The 20803-nt window shown below is 30.8% G+C and overlaps 1 protein-coding gene across 1 annotated transcript in view; it reads left to right on the forward strand.

Annotated features, from left to right (window-relative positions):
- Positions 1-1856: 1856 nt before the first annotated feature.
- LOC111616074 (multidrug resistance-associated protein 4-like) overlaps positions 1857-20803 on the forward strand; it is a 21492-nt gene continuing 2545 nt past the window's right edge. Inside the window, exons 1-11 of the mRNA XM_023357506.1 lie at positions 1857-1999; positions 2394-2643; positions 4509-4622; positions 9873-9959; positions 11071-11262; positions 11603-11697; positions 12603-12689; positions 12753-12849; positions 13466-13660; positions 15837-16009; positions 17671-17951. Coding sequence (XP_023213274.1) covers positions 1923-1999; positions 2394-2643; positions 4509-4622; positions 9873-9959; positions 11071-11262; positions 11603-11697; positions 12603-12689; positions 12753-12849; positions 13466-13660; positions 15837-16009; positions 17671-17951 — 1648 coding nt within the window. The 5' untranslated portion in view covers positions 1857-1922. The remainder of the gene's footprint in view (positions 2000-2393; positions 2644-4508; positions 4623-9872; positions 9960-11070; positions 11263-11602; positions 11698-12602; positions 12690-12752; positions 12850-13465; positions 13661-15836; positions 16010-17670; positions 17952-20803) is intronic.

Genomic DNA, 20803 nt, shown 5'->3' on the forward strand with positions numbered 1-20803 from the left:
AAATTATGAACTTCAATTTTAGTAATCGTAGTAAAAGAAATAACGGTTAATGTTACGTGTGGTTCCAAAATGGCCGCGCTTCCGACTGTTCCAAGGTCTATATAAGAAGGCCAGGACGCGTGATCTACTTTTTGAGCCGCCATTTTGGGTTTTTTTTGAGTCGCATGTTTTAAGCAAACAAGAATATAATAATATAATATAACAAATATATAATTAATTTTTTAAAGCACGATTGGTTATAAAATTAAGATGAAATTCAATAGGATTATTAATAAATGTTGTTAATGTAATGCTCATTTTATAATAACTAATAGATGTGTAGATATTTATAAATAGCTTTAAAAAATTCCAAAAATCTAATTTTAAATTAAATTATTTGACAATAAACTATATATATTACGTGCCAATATATATATAGACACGTAAACAAAGTATTCATAAAACTAGTACATTTTGAAGGAAAATAGTACATTTTTTCAAGGCGCTTCAGTACGTTTTGAAATTTCATTGCAGCAACACTGTCCAGCACTAATTTAGAAATTTAATTAATAAAAATTTAGCATCAAAAAGCAGATATTTTTACTTTAATCCAGTTCTGTAGTATGTTTCTAATTGAAATTTGTAAAAAAATTTTAATTTCATTACAAGTTATTGAAAATTTAAAATTTTTAATATTAGAAGGTAACTAGCATAAATTACAAAGTGTTGTGTTTCATTTTCGCTTCTGTTCAAGTTTATTGTCTTAGGCATGCTCCAATGTTTGTTTTTACTTATACTGGTGTTTTTTCATTTATTTCAACCTCGTCACTTTTGTTACAGAAGGTAGGGAAACAGGCATTACGTGATTGCTTACCTCACTTTTGCCAGAGAAATTTCCTTACATTGAAAGTTTTTATACTTTTTCTCGATTTTATTTATTAACTATATATTTTTTAATGGATTCTCATAGTTATGTTATCTGAAGTTCCATATATTTCTTTTATTATGTATTATGCAATTATTTTTTTTTCTTAGATTTTTATATATAANTAATATAACCTTATTGTTAAAATAAAATTAAGATTTGTGATCTGAAATAATTCCATTCAACAAATTTTTATTTGAAATTTACTCATGGAATTAATTTTGTGATCAGTATGTGTCAAACCACTACTACTAATACGTTCCATGATTTGTATTTAAATTTTGTTTGAAGATTTGAAAACGTTCGTTTTGAGAATTTTTGATTTACAACTGTGATAGCTTTTCTCAGCAAATAAGATGTTGGAGAATTTCTTCTGTTTGTGCTGAGGGTAATTTTCAAAATAGAACATAACTTATGACTGTGTAACCCACGGTTTCATTGTCAATAGTGAAATTCCAGAAAGAAATTGAACTGCCAGTTTGTTATGTATGTTACAATAACAGTTTTGTATATTAAGACGTGTTTCGTGCATTGCTATGTTTTCTGCTTGACAATTAGTTGTGCAATTTTTAAGATATTTTACGAGTTTGAGACATTCCATTACAATGTTTGTTCTAAGTTTTGTAATGTGTCCTACAAACTACGAATTACAATTCAAATCTATTTATGTTCAGTACGAAGTAAACAAATTTTTAGAAATTATTTTAAAAAGTTGTACTGCTTTCATTGTATAAAATTTAATTGCGTGAAATAATCTGTAATCCACAAAATATTATATATATTAATCGTTTATGATTATTTCAATATCATAAACGAAACTCTTGTAATAGGCTATTTAGTACGTGATAAATAAGATCTACCTGTTTAATATCAGATTTTCTTTTAATATAAGTTATAAGTTCAGTATGTAATTTTGTATAATTTCATTGAGTATGCATTTATGTACATCTAAATACAATTGCCTAATAGACTAAAAGCAGCTGTATTGGGAGACAGAAGATTGAATCTGGTGAACGAGATGATTGCTGATATGAGATTGATCAAGATGTACACCTGGGAATTGCATTATGCCGCATTAGTTGAAAAAATCAGAGTGTAAGTGCAATGAAATACAGTAAAACGTGTCTAAAGAGAAAAATGATTAAGAATCATGTTTCTGTTTCAGAAAACCTGCTCAAAACATAAAATTACAACATACATTATAACAATAAAAACATTGAAGTGAAGTAAATTCATTTTATTTCGTTATTCTTTAGTGTCTCACTTTTAAAGCAGTTTAATCTCGGATAAACAGTCAGTAGAGAAGTTTGAATCTTAACAACTAATTACCTTTTCAGACATTTATAAAACTGCCAAACTGAAAAATATATTCGCTATCATCCGGTTTATGTTTACGCAGGTTTTATTGTAATTTTGATATGCTAATGTGTCTTATACAATTATTTTTAAAGTTCTACAATTAATATTATTTAATTGTTTGTATTTTCAGGAAAGAAATGAAAAAAATTCGAATGTTTTTATATGCAAACGGAATATCGTTTATTTTGGCGTATCCTATATCGAAATTATTTACTCTCCTCGCATATCTCATGTTTTATTTAAATGGAGGACAACTAAATGCCCAAATTATATTCGTCACTATAACTTTTTCCATATACATCTTCAACAGCATCGTTAATCTATTTTGTCAAGCAGTTACTTTTGCTGCAGAAATTTTGGTTTCGTTGAAGAGAATACAGGTAAGGAGCAGTTTTAAAATTCTTATTTTCAAACTTTATTACCTCAATACTAATTTATAAATTATTCGAGAATGTTAACATTGATGAGAATTTCAAATACAGTCGACCCCCCTGTAAGATCATAGATACGTTCCATTCTTTAGGAATCCGATTTCTTACGAGTCCTTCCAATCACAGCCCGACAAGTGAGAAGTTTACGGACTACGGCTGATTGAAAGATTTTCTTCCATAAAATTAATCGATTCTAAACTAATCCTACTCAACATTTCCAAAATACGCATATTTTTGGGGGAATAATCCGTATAAACTACGCTATAAACAAAAAATTGTAGGATTACTTACCGAGTGTGCACCATTCGACATCGCCATTGCTCAAGCTTGTTTTCGTTGCGGAACAGCTCAGCAAACTGCAGCCGCGATTTCTGATAAGTTATTTTTCTGCGAAAACTTTGCTGAACTTTGGAGACATCATTAATATAAATAATTTTAATCGCCGTTGAATAAGAAATGTTCTTTCACAAGAAATGTATAATATTACAGTACTGTATTAGACTTACGGTACCTAATTTACATACTGTACAGACGATAGTTAGCGCAAACTTTCCGTAGCGTGGCGCTACGCGTCAGAAAGTATATATATATAATTATAATAAAGTTACAATAAATTAAGTTAATATATAATTATATATACAGTACCTAATTTATATATAATACTGTACAGACGATAGTAAACTCAACTTACTCGCCTAAACTCTCCGTAGCGTGGCGCTGGACGGCAGAAAGTATATATATATAATTATAATAAAGTTACAATAAATTAAGTTAATATATAATTATATATACAGTACCTAATTTATATATAATACTGTACAGACGATAGTAATCTCTCAGTAGTGTGGCACTTGATGGCTGAAAATATTTCGGCTGCCCGATGACGTTTTATGTAATTATAAGAGTTTTTTACCGTTTTTTACGGATACCGTCGCAATTTTTTTGCAGTTTTATAGGAATCGTAATTATAGGAACCTGTTTTATAGGGGTCTACTGTATTGAAATCAATCCTTAAATAAATCTGAATAAATCAGAAACCTTTCTAAATAGGAAACATTTGCGTTATAAATCATATTCTATTTTAAAGTTTGCAATAATCTTGAAACCTGTTTAACACAGAAATGGAAAGGGTTTTAGGTAAAAATTATGAGATTTAACCTCAATAAAGCCTAAAATATAATATCACTTGTAAATGAAATTGCTTCCATCGATGTTACTTCACATTATTAAAAACGGTATTCTCAGAACGTATTCGAATTAAAATTAAGAATCGATAATTTTCAAGATTTGAGTAAATTTTTGAAAACAGAATTCTCATAAAAAAGCAATACTGTGAGAAGAAGGTAACACAACGATGTCAACTTGTATGCATACGTTTGTAACTGACTAGCGCCCAGTAATAGAAAACAAGTTGAATATAATTTTTCGAAAACTACGATCGGAATATCCTGATTTCAGTATCTCTGGTATAATCCATTAGAATTTTCTAACTGAAGGCCGAATCACTGCACATTTTCTGCCAATCATAAATTTGTCCAAGCCCGTAATGTGAGCGACTGGGTGGAGAAGGTAATTTATGATGGGTTCTTTTAAATAAACATTTTTATAAAAAGATTATTGGAGAGTGGCATGTTCAGGATCAATCTCAGATTCCTCAGAATAATTGGCTGAAATTTTAATTACGCTATGGCAGTTCCAAGAGTGAAAAATTCGTTTTTTTTTTCTTTTTTCGTTCTTGTATTCGTTCTTTCACTGTCCTAAGAATTCATACGGTTCGTGTCCATTAACATTAACATTTTTAAATTTTAATTTAGGATTTTCTCCTCCTTCAAGAAAAAGATAACAATGAAGACAAAACTGTAGAAGAAGTAGAAAACTTAACTGAAGGTGAAATATGGATGAATAGTGTCACAGCTGCTTGGAAAAAAGTAAGACATTCAAATTTAATATAAGTTCTGCAATGAAGATATTTTTTACAATTTGTTTGATTCGATAATTTTAAACAATATACTGTATATCATGAATTAAAAATTCATGATACATCTTCATGTAGAATGATGTGATCGTCACTGAATTTTATTTTTGAATTTATATCTGTTAAAATGATAAAATTGTTAGCAGTTGTTTAAATTAAAATTTGAACTGAAACAAGTGCCTGTTAAAATTTGAACTGAAACAAGTGCCATTTTTATCTACGAGTGGCTAAGTGAATAACACCACAATACAATGGTAGATCATATCCTGTTCACGCTCGAGTGATAATTTGGCCACATGGAGATTTTTCGGAATTTCTTCGTGTGTGTAACTTCTAAATTGGATATTCTTTTTACATAGAAAGGCATCTCCGAACACATTGCTCTCTTAGCAGATCGCCCTTGTGTTTTACTTTATTATATCCATTCATTCCAATTCCAAGAAAATATTTTATGGTCTTGCTTCTTTTAAGAAGAGTCCCAAACTACTTTGCATACAAGCTAAACTGTTTGTATTTCATGGCCATAGCATTTGTAACTCTACATACTTTTCAGAACATTCAAAATTATGTTAATATTACAGAATATTGCATGCGTTGCAATCGATGTAAGACTATGCAATTTTATATAATATGTATATTTGTTGACATGCTATTGTTTTTTAAATAAATATAGACGTTCTCCGCAGGAAACAAATAAATCAAAACTTTACAATAAAACGTAAACATTTTTATGAAATTGTTTACCTTTTCTCCAATTTACAAAAAATGCAAATTTGATAACAAATTTTACGTCAATTAACTTTATTGTAATGGGAATTATACAAATATACTGATTTAAGAGAATGGTTACACAAACATTTCTGCTTGGAATCTAAGAATCTTGAAATATATTGTCGAAATGGGTTTTATTTTCGCTGCCCAGGTCTTTCATTTCAATCACAAACAGTAGACAAATCGAAAAGTCATCTAGGGAATTCTATTCTTTTTGTTAAAAGATGTTTTGTTTATTTTTCTGTCCAGTTTTTCATGCTTCTCTTTGGAAATTCACAACTGATCTGATACGTTCTTCAAAGAAGCGTTAAAGCCTGTCTTTTAGCTGTCACCAAACTACTCAATAGTGGTCGAGTGGATTACATTCACTGAGTTTGGTCGGGAATTCATGCTTCACTAACGGGCTGGCCACGTGTAGCTTTCTGGGTTTTCTGAGCTTTGATAAATCTAAGTAGAAGAGTTTTTCATAGAAAACCCTCTAAGTTGTCATCCTCCATAGACAGATCAAGAGTCAGTCACATAACTGTATACAAAGAACAGCCATTGCAAAAGATGTTGGTGCCTCGCTTCTAGTATTGCAGGCTTTCTTCTTTCACACAATTACCAAATTTTCTTTCTGTATTCAATGGTTATGAAATATATTCAGAATATATGGCAGTAACCATAAAATAAATACTCCATCTACCGTAACTATTGTATGCTTCTGTAGACAATGCGACACATTGTCAACAAGAAGATAAACATATTCAAAAGAAACAACGACCATCGGGCCACATACTGTAGGCAGATGGATGGTAACGGCAATGCATTATCCTTCTGTAATAAAAATACGAAAACAGTGACAAATAGTGTGCCACGAAGTGATGATTACTTTTCACCGACTAGGCGATATTAGATACACCAGATATTGTGTGGTCTGGTCAGATCCGAAGATCAAGAAAAAGTGGAACGCAATCCATACAAGTATAGCAGCACGGAATTTATTGGACTGGAAAAGTTAACAATAGTTTGTATAAGAACATTGCCTGCAGTCAATGTTGTAAACAGTATTAATAGTCTTGGTACTTTCTAAGCATCAAAAGAAATGTCATTTACGCGGTCCTTCTCGAAACTTGTTTCAGTGTTGCCAGATCGCGACGCTTCTGATTTTGTGTTGCCAGATGTTTTCCTTTTGTTCCATGCTTGCTTTATTCTTTATAAGTAATTAGCACTATATAAGGAAATTTATAAAGATCTTTTAATTAAAAGCAAGCAATCTAAAGGTAGAGTAGCTGAAGATAATGCAGAAAAATGCTCAGAGATATCTTGCTAAAAAGAAAATGCCCTCGGTTAATAGTGCTTAGTGATGACGAAGAAAACATTGTTTAATTTATATTAATATGTATCGCTTAAGAAAATTTTAATAAAGATATTTATCTTAATTATGAAAATATAATTGCATGTTTTTAATTTTTGGAACCTAACCCCTCTTTTCGTACTAGTTCATTGTTTCGTATAACATGGATTCGCATAATGCGGCAATTTTTTGGAACATAACTCCCGTGTTATACGTGGATTACCTATATTTCGTTCTGACAACCACAAAATATAATCGATACTTCGGTGGGTTGACGTCATTCAGCTGACCAATCAGCGCGTTGTGTCATCTAGATATTTAGTCGCACGTGTTTCTACAAATAGGCGCTAGTGCTAGATTTGCGCATGCGTTGCTTGTTGAGAAGTGGGAGATGCGAATGTTGCGAAATCGAATTTTGACAAACGAATCTTTGAAAAAAACCCATTTACCTCTCTGGTCGTAATCTTCTGTCCTTGCCCGGTTGACCCCAGATTTCTCGTTTTGGCATCCGAACGTTTTTGAAACTAGATGGCGCTAGTCGTTATAATTTTATATTAAAAGTAACTTTCAAAATATAATTTGTTTTGTTTTTACATTTATTAATATATTTATTTTGTTTGTGCAAAATAAAAGATAATTTCGGACGATACAATAGCCATGATTATTTTTTTTCAAAAACGGAAAATTTTCGTTAGGCATCGACAAAAATTCAAACCTAGGCAACACGCAACGGATTGAAATTTCGATTTTATTCCTCCTGGCCGTGGCCGTGGCCGGCGATATTTGAACAGTGGGGTGGAGCCCTCAGTCTCTGAGACATGGAACAAACCATAACTATTTCCATATATTGCAACTTGAAATGTTTTTTTCTTGTTGTTATAAAGAGAAATAATGCCATTGACTTGTTTTATTTATATGGAATAACGCGAGGGCGATCTACTACTAGCCTGATTTTCTAGACGTTCTACTTGAATCGGTCTTTTATTTAGATTTTAGACTCGTGAAAATAGTTCACTAAACTGCACTCTGCCAACCTAAGGTCAGGTGTGAAGCTGGCATTTTGAAATCAAATTCGATGAAATTTAGTGTAGTAGTTCACCTATTGCATAAATGGAATAAAGACTAAATGTTATGCCACTTCGTGTATATAACCACATATTATTTCATTTGTAATATTAGAACTGTTATAGCTATAATTCTTTCCACTTGTATTACAGTTATAGTTCATTATTCGTGACCTGAGAACATTTCGTGCCTCATAACTGGAGTGTTTGGCGTTATAAAATTCGATAAGTTAAATACAGTACAAACGGTGCAATCTTTGCTGTACATTTTGTAACGTTGCATGCTGCAATCTATATTGCTATTTGTGTACGCATGAACTTTTGTCAGCTTAAGAAAATACGTTAATGTCATTCTCTGTATCACAAAAATACTGGTTTATCCGAATTTATATTCGGATATGCGTAGTATGTCCTTCTTTACTTTTTATTTCAGAACGTGGAAAATAATTTAACCTGATTATAATAGCATTTCATGTGCATTTTAGGTATCCATATTCATGTCATGTTTATACAATGCTAGACAAAAGTATAAGTTCAAGTAATATTTTTAAACTGTAAATGAATAAATCGTTTAAATGACAGATTTGTTTTTTTGGAACTCGAACTAAGTTGTCAGTAAGTAAAATGAAGGGTGCTGCTGGACTTTACTCTTCAACTCTGGCTAATTCTCGAGGATTTCAGTCCAAAATGCGCTTAAATACACAAAACTAATTAAAAAATACCATTAAATAAAAAACAAAAATGCTCCTTTGGATATACGCTGTATATCCAAAGGAGCATTTTTGTATGAAGAAAGATCCTAAGCTTAACTCGTCAATGATATAGTATCGGTATATAATTTTTATATGAAAGAATGTTTAACGTTGATGAGCTTTATGGTTGTCCAAAGAATTGGCATGACTTCAGAGCCAAAAAGGACTTCAAAATGTCAAGAAATAAGTAGTGGCTCATTAATGGTTTGGACTGCATATTAGCCCAAGGAAAGATTCATATTAAATTTGTTTCTGGACATATGACCTATAAATCCTATTATATTCTGATGAAAATCAACTTAGTAAGTGTGGTCACTTTCATGGGGTGAAAATTTCATATTTCAGCAGGATGCCTTCATCCTACCACCATTTATAAGTGATGAAACAATGGTTTTCTAAAAATAATATTGAAGTTTTTCTGGTCTGCAAAGTCACACATCTAATTCCAATAGTGAATATGTGGGAGCTTCTTGGGTTCAATTACAAAGATAGGGGACAATTGTCAACAGATGCAGACCTCAAAGAGCGATTAAAAATTTGGGGGACGAGATGAGGTGCTGATTAAATTAATTGAGTCAAGTCCCGATAGCAAGTACGAAGTTTTTCGTCGTCAAAGAGGTTACATAAAATTTCTTAAATTAAGACGTTAATTTATTTTTAAACAAATTTTGTCTCTGTGAAATTTTGATTTTTTTTAATATTCTGCTTTCAAATAATTTATGAGTATTAATTAAACTAATTAACATACTAAAATAATAAATATAATTGATTATTTTTGCACATTAGCATTTCATTTAAACAATTTATTCATTCACAGTCTAAAAATATTCTTCGAACTTATATTTTTGTCTAGCACTGGCAACAGCACAAATGTCTTGGCAGTGGCATGTATCACAAACTGAATCAGCAAATGGGCTCACCGAATCAATTGCTACCACGTGATAATCTAAACGTATTCGCGTATCTACTCACGTAACACGAGATAAGACACATGAAATTGTGATTTGTGAAATTCCGGTTTATTAACTACATTTCAGAGGAAGTCGGATTATTGAAATGTTATTGCACACGCAATTCAAATAAGATGCGTACATATGATTCATTTTTAAGAACAACTAGCAGTAATTAAGTTAAAATATTTATAATATTTATCAACTTTTATTTTAAAGTGTATAAAATTAGCATTATCACGAATACTGTATATTTATTGTATATTATTAATTTTGATTTATAACGTTTAATATGAGTTGTGTATCATTTGGTAACTTTGTTTTTTGAAGGGAACCGAATCAACATTGAATGGAATATCTTTAAACATACATCCTGGAGAGTTACTAAGTGTTGTAGGTCCGGTTGGATCAGGGAAGGTAAATATTATATTTTAAATTAGTTCTTGTGCTTAGTGATTTAAATATTGTTTATAAAATAACAAAAATTAATTAAGAAAATTATTTATCTATTTAATGTAAAATTAATTTTCAAATTCTTATACATGAATATCTTGTTTGAAATTATTTCATCTATTTTTTATTTTATTTTGATTCAATTTCACATCATGAAAAAATACATTTTGTGTAGTTGTCAGACAGAATGGCAGATGTTATTTATATCAAGTATCAAAAAAAAATTGTTAGACAATAATATATTGTATTTCTTGTTGTGTGCATGATCTGTTACAGACACTATTGTTACATCAATTGTTGACATAAAACGAACTGACTGATAACAAGTGTAAATAACTGACATATATAATCATTGGCAGTGCTCATTTACTATATCCAATCTAAACATGAACATCTATCTAAAATTATTAACACAATAATATCTTATTGCTTTCCTTTTTGCTTTTAAATTGTTATTTTAATTTATCCATTACAAAAAAGAATGTCATTCTTATTGCATAATTTCAATTGTGTAAGATTATAACGATTGATTTTAAAATGTCTATTTTCTGCTTTCACGAGGTATTAAGAACGTAAATTGTTGCTATCAACAAATAATTTTTGAAATACAGAACTGTAAAATTATTAAAAACTGTATTTGATCTACTCATATTAATCGTTATAGTAGAATGTTTAACTCTACAATCATTTTCCCGTTTCAATACATTTATCGCAGATTACTTTTAACATAGATCAATACTTTATTTACCAACACCTCTATCATTGCCATAACAATATTCCGCACGTATAATTTAACTTCCATTATGATTTAATTATTGTACACTTCTATCAAAAAGTTTGTCTACAGACAAAATCTCAGAAATTAATGAATTCGATATGAGAGTTTCCGTTCTGAATTGATGTAATATCTTGTATCACATCTTTACATTATATGCGATTTACAAAAAAAGCAATTAATAATTGAAATATATTTTTATAATAATTGATACGTAAACACTTTTAAAATGTTTATGTATTTATATTATTTACGCAAAACATTTCGTATCAAATTATAAAATGATATTAATTTCGTCAGACGTCTTTATTAATGTCCGTGTTGGGAGAGATTCCAATTACTTCCGGTAAAGTGTCCGTGAAAGGAAAGATCTCGTATGCTTCTCAAGAAGCTTGGGTGTTCAACGCAACTATCAGAGAAAATATCTTGTTTGGAGAAGAATATCAAGAAGACAAATATACAAAAGTCTTGCATATAACGGCTCTAGAAAAGGTAAGATGATTTCTACTTTTAATACCAATTCTTTGGATTCCTTGCTGTGTTTCTACACGAAATCACATCTGAAATAAACGTTTTAATTAAAAAAGTTAAATAAAAAAGTTTATTTTATAGTCTCGGTCTTTAGAAAAAACCATTATAGGAGGCATAACGAAATTAAATGTTATTGCCAACATAATGTTTTTTTACGAAAAACAAAGTTTTCGAAAAAAAAAATCTCTTTCATAAGTCAAATACTTTTAGAAATCTACAGTTGTGTTTAGTTTTATTAAAGTTATCAATGCACATTAGGTTGAACATAATTATCTTGTATTTTTATGTTTACTATTTTTAGGATATTAGCTTATTTCCTAAAGGAGATTTCACAATTGTAGGAGAAAGAGGAGTGATAATGAGCGGTGGGCAGAAGGCGAGAATTAATCTAGCAAGGTAAGACAGGTCTTACCTAAAATTATGTTTCTAGTTGTGCAAATATAAAAGTAGACTTGTAATAGGAATAACAAGACACATATACTGTAATAATAAATGTTAACTCAGGCTTATCCATAATATAATCGAGACGGGTTGATGATAATAATAATAAGTGCAGAGCCCAAACGGTTAGGAGTTGAAAGTTGAAATTTGGTACATAGATAGGGTACGTCACGAAAACGCACACTAAGAAGGGATTTTTCGAAATTCCTCCCGGGGGGAGAAAGACAGGATTAAGGCTTAACACTTCCATCAACAATNCCCAAACGGTTAGGAGTTGAAAGTTGAAATTTGGTACATAGATAGGGTACGTCACGAAAACGCACACTAAGAAGGGATTTTTCGAAATTCCTCCCGGGGGGAGAAAGACAGGATTAAGGCTTAACACTTCCATCAACAATGGAAGTGTTACGTAACAGTGGAATTGTTAAGAGAAAGCGACGTGCAAGATTTACAGGCGCAGATGCAGTTTTTTCGTTTTTGCGGGAAATCGAACATATTTTTAGAACAATCTAAAAGTTCTCTAATTAGTCTGGAAACAAGGGGACCCAATTCTTGCATTCTGTGAAAACGGGTAAAGTTGACTGTAACGTAATAATCTTTATCTTAGTTATCGTTACTTTTGCCCGAGCAACGCCGGGCCCACCTGCTAGTATATATATACAGTATTTATTTTTGTAGAAGACGATAAATTTTCGCAATTCTTACGTAGCCTCGCGTAGGTGTAGAATGAAAATGGGTGAAAAAAATTATAAAACACTTATCACGGAGACAAAAATCTATAAAAATAAATATAAGTTTCATATACTGTGTGCCTGGTTTTTTGTTTATTTATGACGATGTTATATTTTTATATTTTCCAGAGCGCTATATCTCGATGCCGATATTTTTCTTCTCGATGATCCACTGAGTGCCGTTGATGTTCCGGTGGCGAAACATATATTCGAAAAGTAAGTGTTTTAAATCATTCTTCTTGTGCATTTTAATACATTTTAACGTCATATTTATTTCAGATGTATAATGGAATATTTAAAAGACAAGATCTGCATTCTTGTTACGCATCAAGTACAGTTTTTAAACTGTGCAAGTAAAATTTTAGCGTTAAACAAGGTGAATATCTTCATTGTTTATTACTTTGTTTTTAAAATTATTTTTACGGTAATAACAAGAATATAATATATTTTAACAACGCACCAGTCTTAACACTATAAAGTTCAAGATAACATAAAAGTTATGAATTTGATTCGATCGATTGAATAAAGTTCCACAAAACATATATAAGGGCATTGTGTGATAATATCGTGTATGTTGACAATATATAGGCTATCCACCGAAGAAGATTTTATTCGTAAAAGTTTTTGGAGAATGGCAGTTATTTCAGTGTAGATGAGTGATGAAAATTTGAAACACTGTTTCAGGTCAGTCTGTGGATCAAGCACAAATCTGTAACAAAGTACTGGTGTTTATTGATTTATATCAACTGGAAACTGGTTAGTTCGAAACAGTTACTGTCATACATAGAAAGAAAATGTATCACCTCAAAAATGTATTTGTAAAAGACCAATAATTAAATGTTTATTACCGGAAAATTCGGTAAAAATTGTTAAACACATTGTAATTTTTTGAACACAAATGTGCATTTGTATACATTTTCATTACGTTTATATTTTTATATATTAAAATCATACAAGCAATTGTATTTATATACCCGATTAATATATTTCAGGGGAAATGTGAATTCATTGGAAAAATCAATGATATGGAAAATTTAGAAATACTTGCAGGAATATTACCAAAGGAAGAAATCGCTGAAAACATCATGAATTTAGAGACTGCGATTTTCAATGATGATGATGAAATAATTGGGAGTCGTCAATCTGATATTAATGATATCATTGAAGACAGTAATCACCGTGATGCGGTAAGAATTTTCTTAATTAAATTAAACAATTATTTCAGCTAAAAATGTTACAGTAGAATAACAAATGTTAAGCAGTTTTCATTTCTAGGATTGATTTTCCCAAATTCTGTACGTAACGAATTTCTAATTATAAGAAATACTTATTTGACTATAAGAGTAAATTGCTGTAACCAATTTATAAACTTTTTGGTTGACTAATCCTAACTTTATACTATGATCTATCATTTTAAATGTTAACCAATACTATACAAATTGGACGACAATTCGAAAAAATTGTATACCTATAAATTGCCACTCTCGTCCATCTGTACGGCTGTCCGACTGACTGTCATTTTTTAATCTCAAGAACGGGGGTTAGATAGATGAAAGATGAGACCAGATATGCACGCCTTCCGGACAGGACGTCCCAGAAGGCGTGCATATACGAACTTCCGATGCCAACCGAAAGTCACGTTATTACAATTCAAAACTTTTCCCCGTAAAGTGTTCGATAGATGATCGGAACGACTTCATTGTTAAATGAAATACATGCTGTACGGGGGTAAGACACTGCTGATTTTAGCTGGAGAGCATATACAGTAGAGTATCGATTATCCGACTCAATTGGAGACTGGAGTTGGTCGGATAACTGAAAAAACGGATAACCGAAAAATATGAAAAAATATATTATTAGTATAGTATATTAGTATATCCCATGTAATTAGTATATCGCTATTAACCTACTTCGCGTTGAATTTTTATCGATGTTAAGCCTAACAAAAATTTTTAAAAAATGATAATCGTCGCTATTGTATCGTTAAAAATTAGAAAATTAAGCCTCGTTTAAATACTGGCTCCCTTTCATGGTCGAATGAGTGTTGCCAGCTAAAACACGTAAAAATAATATTAAAGTAACCAAGACATAGCCAAATACTGTAGCGCCACATCACTAGCGGACATTTGAAATTTGCCGACTAGGACGGTCGGTTAACCGAGGGTCGGATAATCGTGGCTCTACTGTAATTTTTTTTGTTAGTGTGTAAGAAGTAAGAATAACACATCTAGTTTTTACACTTTAACTATCTACTAGGACTTATTTATTACTAGGACTTATTATACTGTAGGACTGTTCTGCAAATTAAAAGAACAAATCAGAATAAACAGTCTTTATTTTCCATCTGAACACATGATATACGATGTCATTGTTTTTCGGATTTGTTGGTTCCTCATCAGCAGGTTTACGACTGACGTTCTCTAAAAACAATTGTAAAAATTATTATAAAAATTATAAAATAATCATAAAAAATTTCTGAAAATGAAGCAAAACAAAATAGAACTTACATTCTTATAGTTCATAAATACATCTTTAAGTACATTATTATTTATAATAATTACTATCACCAAACCAATCATATTCCTGTCTTTAAAACAATAGAAATCAATTATATTGATAAAAATTGGTTTAAACCTTATCTTTAAAAACTTACAATATTGTTCTTCCTCTATCACTTGAACATTGACTTATCCTGAGGTTATTTCTCTTTTTATACTTTTACCCCACCTTTCCTCTGTGGATGAATCTGTTCTATGATTGGTATATTTCTTTCCTATATTGTTATTCATTTGATTTTTTGTCTAGCTATGTGGATGTGTTCATCTAATTTCCTTTTAAAATTATTTCTTTCGTTTTTCTTTATTTTTATGGTATTTTATTCATATCTATTTTGCATCCTGTTGTATTACAATGTTCAGCTACTACTGAATTTGCATAATTACTTTTTATGGCGCGGATGTGTTCTTTTATTCGTGTTTTTCATTATTTTTTGTTTCCCCAATATCTGTTTTCTTTTCTTTACTACTGCAATCAAACGAATGCACTACACCTTTTTCCTCTGTTATTTCCTATTTTTCATCATTTCTATAACAAAGATATTTTTAGTCGTGTTTATTCTTTTTGGTGTTAAATTTATTTTGCTATCTATTACTTTTTAAATTTTCTGGTAGGCAATTAAAGTATAAAATCTATAAGTTAAGCACACAAAGTCATAACACTTAATAACACATTTAATTTGCATTCATATTACGACATTATCTCTTAGGTTCTTATAATTTGGAAGGACATATTAAAATATTTATTTCAGATTTAATGATAATTCAAAGAATAATTTATATATTTTTTAAACATTATTTTCTGTAGGAAGCCAAAAATAACCAAACACCACAGGATAATGAAGTTAAGAAACCAGGGATTTCAGTTTATAAATCACACTTCAATGCTGGAGCAGGACTTTTCTTCAAGATTGTTATTTTATCCACGCTAATTATAGCTCAATCCCTTACAAGTGCCAGCGACTATTGGCTAATCAAATGGTATGATATTATTATAATTAATATATACTTTAACACGTAAATTGAGTTTTTATATAAAATGTTTAATGAAAATAACGTTATATCATGTAAGCCACAATCAATTCAGTATAACAAGTTTCAGGTATAATGAATAAAGAAATGTTGTGAGTTGCAATAAATATATTTTTTGTATCTCTAAATATTGCCATGCACACATTATCATTTGACATTCAAAATAAACGGCAGCATAAAATTTTTAAATTTATACAGGGTGAGATTTTTATCTTGAGAAAATGAAATAACTTAATTGGATCTCATTATTCTGGAAAAATGTTTACACAAAACTTGTAGGGTTTTGAAGGGGCAATCAATTGGTGACAGACTTGACCTTCAAATGACCTTGAAGGTCAAGTCTGTTTATTTTCAATAGGAGTTTTTGACCCTGGCAATTGAGAGAGTGGAAGATTTCACAATCGGATATACCTTTTACCTTAAGGTCTAGGTCAAAGGTCAAGATTATTTTAAGGTTAAAATTAAAAGCTTTTTCTAATGGAAAACCATACTTTTTATTACTGGAATAGATAGGAAAGAAAAATTTACATTTTTTCCCCGACCTTATTACTTTGACCTTTAAAAGCATTCACTACTTTTAGTCCTACCCAGGAGTAACGATGTGAACATAGTAGTTTTCTGCACTTTTTTGAGGTGCTTACTTTTACTGAGTCCCCTTGCTTCTTACTATCCGGGTGCTTGTTTTTGGTGAGTCACTTTATTTTCACCATTGTTTGAGATAATGGTTTTGAAGGAAAATTTTATAACAAATGTTCAAAATGATGCTTTTTCACTTCGATGCATTTATTGAGCGACGCTTAAAATTATCGAGCTTGAGATATCCTTCAGAGGTCAGATTTGGAGTACTCAAGGTCATGGCTGATTGTGAAATTTCCCAGTCTTTACATGTAAATGTAAATTTTACCTCCCTGTCTATTCCAGTAATAAAAACTATGGTTTACCATTAGAAAAAGCTTTTAATTTTAACCTTAAAATAATCTTGACCTTTGACCTAGACCTTAAGGTAAAGAGTATATCTGATTTGCTGTGGCTCAAAATGTATCTATTATAAATGTATAACATCCCGCGGGAGGGAATTTCGAAAAATCCCTTCTTAGTGTGACGTACCCTATTAAAATGCAATCAAAAATGCAAAAAAAAGCATCTAAAACAGTATAATAGAAGCCGAGTTCTTCACAGTAAGCCTTAATTTTGTCTCTCTCCTCCTCGAAGGGGGCGAATTTCGACATCTATATAATATACAACTTCGGACACGTGCACTGCGTATCTTGCCGACCACGAAATTGCACCGCGCGATTGCTTATCTCGTATACGTACACGTCTTGCCCCTTGCCACCCGCTGACACCAGAAATATAACGCTTACCTAGATGATATCTTTTAATTTATATGAATGTTTAACGGAATAATATAAAGCCTATGTCCACCCTGAAGATCTATTCTAAATATTGGTGAAAGAAGTTTTGAAATAGGTCATCATTCGGTAGATGTCAACATCGTTTATATGTATTTTTTTATAATGCACTTAATTAATTTAATTGTATTTCATTCTGTTAACTAAAGAAATAGAAAAATTACAACGTGTAACTATTATTTTATTTTTAATTTTCAGGTTGCAAGATATTAGAATCTATAGCAGCAGCATAGAGAATTTCGAAAATATTACATATAACACAAGTATTTTTCACAACATTGAAGACAAAAATTTTTATCACAGTGAAGAATTCAACATGTATGTTTACGTCGGATTGATATGTGCCGTATTTCTTACGACTTTAACTTTTGGATTATTGTTATTCAAATTTTTTACAACTGCTTCTTTCAAGCTGCACAACAATATGTTTCGTTGTATCATTCGAACTCCGATATCATTTTTGGATAACAATCCCGTTGGTATGTAAATTCTATTTTTTTACTTTTTTGTTAAGTTAAAGAGTTTTTAATGAAATTCAGAAAGATTTTTCGATAATATGTTACTTACGTAACTACACATGTTGTTTGTACTTTTATTTGTCGTATCACAAATATTCGTTATTGCTTTACATTATAGCATTAGATACGAAACTTCATAGTTTAATAGGCTACATGTATTTCATTAAAAATAACTGATGAATCGAAGTTGAAAAAGTAAAGCTCAGCAAAATTTCTAAATAAATAAAATTTCTGAAAGTTGTAGCATAGAATAGTGAAACCAGATTTGACAGTAGCACTCAATATCTGAATAAAATGCATATTACTCAGACTACAACTACAGGAAATTTTGGATGAAGTGTTGTCACCATGATCATAAATCGGAAAAATAAACATCGTCGCAGAAAAAAGCTTCGAGCCTTACTTTGTGCCTCGAACTTTTTTCGCTGTTACTGCTCAAAGATAATCTAATGTTCAACCAAATTATTGCGGATGCTGCAACTTTAAGGGAAAACTGTTTCTGGACACCTAACTGGAAAAACTGAACTCCCTCATCTTTCCTTGATTTCACACCCCTGTTGTTAATTAACGGAAATTTAGATATAAGCAATAGTGGTGCACACCACTGTTGTTTATATCTAAATTTTCGTTAATCAGGGAAGAGATAAGGTGCATAGGTTTTCGTGGTAGTCTATATTTTCATCGGGATCCCAAAGAATAAGTATGAAAAATTTGATGCAGATGGACAAAAAGCTAAGGGCAGAGAGAGAAACAAACAGTCATCTTATATAAACAAAATCTCAAGAAAGCAAGAACTCCGAAAAGGAGAGGGAAAATTAAACTGAATAGATTAATTAATGTCAACATCCTCTAAAAATTATTAGAGGATGTTGACAGATTTAGATACCTGTGAACAGAAATATCAAAGGACAGAGTGTCAAGCAAAGAAACAAGTAGAACAATACTACGAGCTGGTGGCTTCTATCAGAAATTTGATCTGATAGAGCCACCAGCCAGATCAGGCCATTGAAATGTAAGGAGGTCTTTCATCGATTATACTATATATGCTGAGTAAGACAGAATAAGAAATGAAGAAACAAGGAAAAGAACAGGAATGGAATTTCGGTGGAGAAAATAAAAGGAATTACACTGAGATGTTTTGCACATAACAAGTGAAAGAACGAAAATAGAAAACCAAATTAATATTACAGAATATTATGAGATAAGATCTAGTGATGCTAGGTCTTCAGCTATCTTCTCCATTTACATCTCTCTGGGTCTTTCTCTAGATCTTCTCTCCTCATAATGTAGACAAAGAAGTAGAAGAAAGTAAACAAAATTTGTATCTGCGGTATATACACAAAAGGTCTCGAAATGCGCAAGGTCAAATTTGACACGATTCCAATACTTTTCTTTTTTAAGCATATACATAACAGCCGAAAAGGTAAAATGGGACATTATGTCATAAATATTGTATTTTTAAATCATTAAGCTTGGTTTAGTTAAAAGTTTACTTAAAAGTAATGACAAATCGTCATGTCACGTGATAGTTAATGTATTAATAGCTTGAACGTCATACGACGGAACACGTTAGTCTTTCAGTAACTTCAATATTTTTGAAGGCAGCCAGAAATTTAATGACGTTAATAATAAAGTATGAAATGAAATATTACCTCTAATTCTTAAGCGTCTTCATTTTTCGACAGTTTGTTGTTCGTTACTATAAAAATTATAACTAAACAGACAAATGAATGTAACTTCCCCGTATAATACAAGCGTAAGTATAGTACCAAAGGCCATTATCGAATTCTCTTTCAAGATGAATGATTTGAACAGTTGATCGATATCAATGCCACCTTCTGTTGGATTAGAGGAAGTTGCGATGTCTGGATTATATTTACTTTAAGTTTCTATGAAAAAATTAAGCTTTTTAAATTATTACTTTTCTGGCTGTTATATATGACAGACAGAAAGTGTAGCGATGGCTCAAAAAATGAACCTCCCCCAAGATTTCTACTTTCGGACTTAGGAAACCTTGAAACATCGAGAAATGCAAAAGTGTTCGGGGGTAATTTCTGTATGAATGAATGTTAGCGTGTGTGTGTGTAGGGGAAGGGATAATTTTTTCTCTCTCTTTTAAGCTTTAACTAACTAACAAAGAAAAAATCTAGAAAAATCACTCCTGTGCTTTTTGTTAAAATTTTCTGAAATTTCGCAAGGAAATTTGCGTATTAGGGGATCCATGCTGTTAAATTTGCGTGATTAAATGTGAAAGAGGTTGGGAGATAATGGGAGTCGTGTGTATCTCCAGTAGGGTCAGACTTAATGACGATTTTTTACGTTATTAGCATTAACAAATTTTTATAAAATTCGTTCCTATCTTCTAAATTAAACTTTTTGCCATTTTATCATTTTATAATAGTTAAAAATATAAAAAGTTTTCTAATAAAATATGACAACAGTGACCATCAAAATTATAAATGTTGCCGGAAAATTGAGCAACTCCTTGCTGGTTTACAGTAGACCCCCTATAAAACGGGTTTTTATAATTACGATTCCTATAAAACTGCGAAAAAATTGCGACGGTATCCGTAAAAAACGGTAAAAAAAACCTCCTAAATTACGTAAAACGTCATCGGGCAGCCGAACTATTTTCCGCCGTCAAGTGCCACGCTACGGAGAGATTACTATCGTCTGTACAGTATTATATATAAATTATATATAAATTAGGTACTGTACATATAATTATATATTAATTATATATAAATTAGGTACTGTATATATAATTATATATTAACTTAATTTATTGCAACTTTATTATAATTATATATATA

Source organism: Centruroides sculpturatus, unplaced genomic scaffold, assembly GCF_000671375.1.
Source record: "Centruroides sculpturatus isolate CEXI.00-Female unplaced genomic scaffold, Cexi_2.0 scaffold2538, whole genome shotgun sequence".
NCBI classification, from domain to species: domain Eukaryota; kingdom Metazoa; phylum Arthropoda; class Arachnida; order Scorpiones; family Buthidae; genus Centruroides; species Centruroides sculpturatus.